Consider the following 4,130-nt stretch of genomic DNA (forward strand, 5'->3'; position numbering starts at 1 on the left):
TAATCCTAAATTTTTTAAATTGTGGGATCTCAATTATCTTGATAGATGAGCCAAGATCTTGATTTATCATGGCTTATATGGCAAGTAGAGATCTCAATTTTTCGAGATCTCGGCTAGATGTTAAATGCTCGGCCTGCATGGTAAATCTAAAATTATCAACTATATTTAAGCATTAATTTCAATATTTATAAATTAAAAATTATTAAAAATAAAAAATAATTAAAAATATATGTTGATACATATGCAATACCGATCCAAATTTATATTGGCCAGGTAGTTTTTCATGTATGATAGAGATCTTGACTGAAATAAAAATCTTGATACCATCCTTGCTAGGGAGGGCATGAGGGTTCATTTTTATAGGATTTTTTGCTCATTCCAACTCTCAAATAACTATGTCCGTGATCTGCAAGTGGGTCAATATAATTGGAGCGGCTTCTGCATAGCTTAATTTAAATAAAAAATGTGATCAATGATCGTTTCATCAATCAAATCCTATGTGGTAGTCTTAAACTACCACACCACAAGCGAGCTTAAATTCTCTTCAATTTACACCTTCCAAATATGACCATTTTTTTTTTTGGTGTAACAGCGACTCACACACAGTGGGTGTGAGTGCAGCCTATAAAATCAAAGAGGAGAAGAAAAAACAAAAACGTCGGAACCAAAGAGTGATTGTCCTAAATAAAACCTCCGGAATGCTGAGCTGCAAAGGATACCATCCAGTCAGCCGCACTATTCACCTTCCTGTAGGCATGAGTGGCTCGATATATGGTGTACTCACCTAAGAGTTGACGGATGTCATAGGCCAGTCCATCTCACCGGCCGCACCGCCCAAATTATGAATCCACGATATCACCATAGCAGAATTTTCTTCAAGGACAATGCGGTCTGCGTCTAGCACTTGCCTCGCGTAGGAGACCTTCTCTTACACAGCTCTGACCTCAATCCTGACTACAGACTGCTTGAAGATCCAACGACCTGCCGGCCGCCACAAATATGACCATTCGGATATTACACCAAGGCTTTGGTTAGATAGATATCATCTCATATAATTTATAAGTTTCGTCTAAGGTTTTGCTCGAGCCTTTTCTTTTTTTTTTTCCGCGCTCTCCTCCGCCATCGCGTCCACATCCGACGGGAGCGGGGTGGGGAGCGGTTTCCAGTTTAAATTCTCAAAAGTTCGCCGTTTTAACAATATAATTATTTTTGGCATCCGTGGCGATCTCATGCGTCCATCCAATCCCTGCCGTTCTTCCAAAACTCAACGGTCGTAAAGCACCAACCCAGCACTTGACCGTTATGCGGGAACATTTTTAAACCACACCACCGGGCGTCCGTCTTTCATTGGTCCGTGTACCTGCAGAACAGAGAGAGCATCACGTGCAATGACAACTCGTCCCACGCAAGTTAATCACAAACCCAAGCGTAAGCTTCGCCAATTCAACGGTCGAGATCGAGTCATACCGCGATGCACAAGCGTCTCCGCGAGGTAACGTAACGGGCAGCTTTATTGCGGCGAAGACCAAAGGCGGTGTCGTTCTCTGTTTTTATTGTATTTTTTTGGAGTTCGCTGGCTTTGGAGAAACGACGCCGTCCCCTTTTCAACTCCAGCCCATGTGATCGGCTCTCGAATGTCGCGATGCTTACCGGCCTTTCTGAGCTCGCAAGTTGGTGGCGGCGGTTTTCTTGCACTCCATGAACGATTGCCGGGTCCAAGCAAGGATTTTTGGGAGCAAAAGCTGGGAAATTAGGGTGGGAATGGCGGGTTCCAGCAAAAGCTGAGTTTTTTCTGGGAGCTTTGGAGGTGCCATTAATGGCTGGTGGTTCTCAGAATCTGGTCTCGATGGTAAAGTTGGGATTTTTATTGTGGTTTTAGTGTTTCTGGGTTTTAAAAGGAGGTGCGGTTTTTTTTTTTTTTAAAAAAAAGAAAAAGAATCGGCGTAATTTCTGCCTTGATTTCTGCTTTTGGATTCTGGGAAATGTTGCGTTTGTTTCAGCTTATGTATGGGGTTTTGGGATTGTGAAGATTCCTCCTCCCAAGAGTAGGCTTTTTGTTTTTTTTTGTTGTTGTTCTGTTTGCTAGAACTATTATTGGCTTCAGGGATGAGCCAAAAAATGGAATTTTTAGAGCCAGGGTGGTGATTTTTTGGGCTGCTGTGGAACGATATTAGTGTTTTGGTGGCTTGGGGGGCGTGATTTGGAGGCAAAAAGATGCGACGTTTGAGCAGTTTGGGCATAGGGCTGAGCCTTGTCTCAGGGTTCCTGTTCTTGGCGCTGGCAGCAGAGCTTTACTACTTGTTTTGGTGGAAGAAGAGAGGAGCTAATGGAGATATAGAGGATAACTACACCAACCCAGGGAGAGAGCTACTCTGTCTCTTCTGCTGGAAGAAGCCATCTTCTCTAAGCTCCACAGCTCTCAACCCCCAAGAAATCTCCACTTCAGCTAATGCTACAGATCACTCTGATGATAGTCAGCTTTACCTCCACTCGAACTCAGGAAAAGATCTTCTGTTGAATCCATTTGGAGGAGGAGAAGAGAGTATGGAGGCAGAGCTTATGAGGCTACACAGCCTCTCAGGGCCTCCAAGATTTCTCTTCACCATCAAAGAGGAGACAAAGGAGGACTTGGAGTCAGAGGATGGGAGATCCAGAGGAGGGAGGAGCAGGAAAGGTTCGAGGGGGAGGAGCTTGAGTGATGTGCTTGTCTCTGCTGAGACCCCATTTTTAACTCCTCTCTCTTCCCCTCCTTTCTTCACCCCACCTCTGACCCCCTTTGATTGCTGCAGTCGACATGGATTCAACCCCCTCTTTGAATCCTCAAAAGAAGATGAATTGAACAGGGTCAGGTCCTCACCCCCTCCAAAGTTCAAGTTTTTGAAGGATGCCGAGGAGAAGCTCTTAAGGAAGACACTGATGGAGGAAGCCCTGAAGTCTCACAGAAATGGGGGAGTTGTTGAGGATTTGGCCAAGCAACATGCTTCTCTTCCTTCTCCTCCCACAGGCCCAGCAGAAGAGGAGAATGGTTCTTTCGTCAATATAGTCATTGGAAAGAATAGAGAGAAGGGGCACCTACACCATTCATGCTCCTCCCAGGTAATTCCATTACCTTCTTCCCCTTCAAATGTTAAAGCAACACATGGGAAGCCTACTTCCCACCTGAGTTCCAAGGAATGAGAAGTGGTTGTGTTTTTAGTTGTTGTTTGATCTTTAATCTGCCATTATATTTTTCTGTGAAGGTTGTAGAGTGTGGAATATAAAGCAAGCTTTCATTTGCTTCTCAATTTGGCTGTGAGTTCAGTAGCCCATTCAGGTTTTTGGTATCTTAGTTTCTCCACTCATATACTGCAAGATTTTTTTTCATGAAGTTCTGCTTGCCATCATTCCAATTTTATATTTTTCAAGCCCCCAATTGGATATTTAGAGATTGCCTACTGCAAAGACACCGAAAGGAAGTATAGTTTCCATCCTCTTGTCTTCCAGTGTCTGAGCCTATAATTATTCATGCGGGGTGGTGCTTGGTGCTGCCTGCTGCTGCTGCTGCTGCTGCTGCTTTGTCAAAAGAAGAGGCAGCTGTGTTTTTTTTTTTTTAATCTCAAGAGAAAGACCCTACCGACTCTTTCCATTACTTTTAGACGAGTCCATCAATCCTTTCTTTTCTTTCTTTGTTGCATAGTAAAATATTACACTTATTCATTCATCCCACCATTGGAAGGGATGTAGAAATGCTTGGTCAAAAAGGAGACGCAAGGCCCTTGACATTAGAGGAGCAGGTTTTCAGTATTCAAGATAAGATTACTGTAGGGATAAAGTTGCAGTAAAGTCACTACTATTTTTTAAAATGGGACTTTGTAATTCCCTTGCAAGGTGAAGCAAATATACCAGATGTTTTTGAGGTTGATGGGAAGCTGGGGCTGTCAATTTAAGATAGTTTTACCTGCTAAGAGGGGAAGGATTGAATGCTTGAGTTCTTTGTTTGTTAAAAATTCTAATTCTCTGCCATTAGCCTCAGGATTGGTGTGATCCCAATTGAACAATTTTACTGTCGACTTAATTGCTTTCCCACTAGGAGGGAAAGGGTTAAAAAGCTGGTGTTGCTTTGTTGGAATCTCCAATGCCTTCTTCTAATC

General features: G+C 43.1%; 1 protein-coding gene across 1 annotated transcript; it reads left to right on the forward strand.

The window, feature by feature from the left end:
* Window positions 1-1,529: 1,529 nt before the first annotated feature.
* On the forward strand, window positions 1,530-3,284 carry LOC103696750 (uncharacterized). Its single transcript, XM_008778467.4, has one exon. The coding sequence runs from the start codon at window positions 2,215-2,217 to the stop codon at window positions 3,175-3,177; it is 963 nt and encodes a 320-aa protein (XP_008776689.1). The 5' UTR covers window positions 1,530-2,214; the 3' UTR covers window positions 3,178-3,284.
* Window positions 3,285-4,130: the final 846 nt, after the last annotated feature.

This window comes from Phoenix dactylifera, chromosome 14 (genome assembly GCF_051530095.1).
Source record: "Phoenix dactylifera cultivar Ajwa chromosome 14, Ajwa_hap1_PhDact_Kaust_v1.1, whole genome shotgun sequence".
Taxonomy (NCBI): domain Eukaryota; kingdom Viridiplantae; phylum Streptophyta; class Magnoliopsida; order Arecales; family Arecaceae; genus Phoenix; species Phoenix dactylifera.

Bases quoted from the DNA above. Each gene is read 5' to 3' on its own strand.
- LOC103696750 (XM_008778467.4), top strand. From the start codon at position 2,215: ATGCGACGTTTGAGCAGTTTGGGCATAGGGCTGAGCCTTGTCTCAGGG.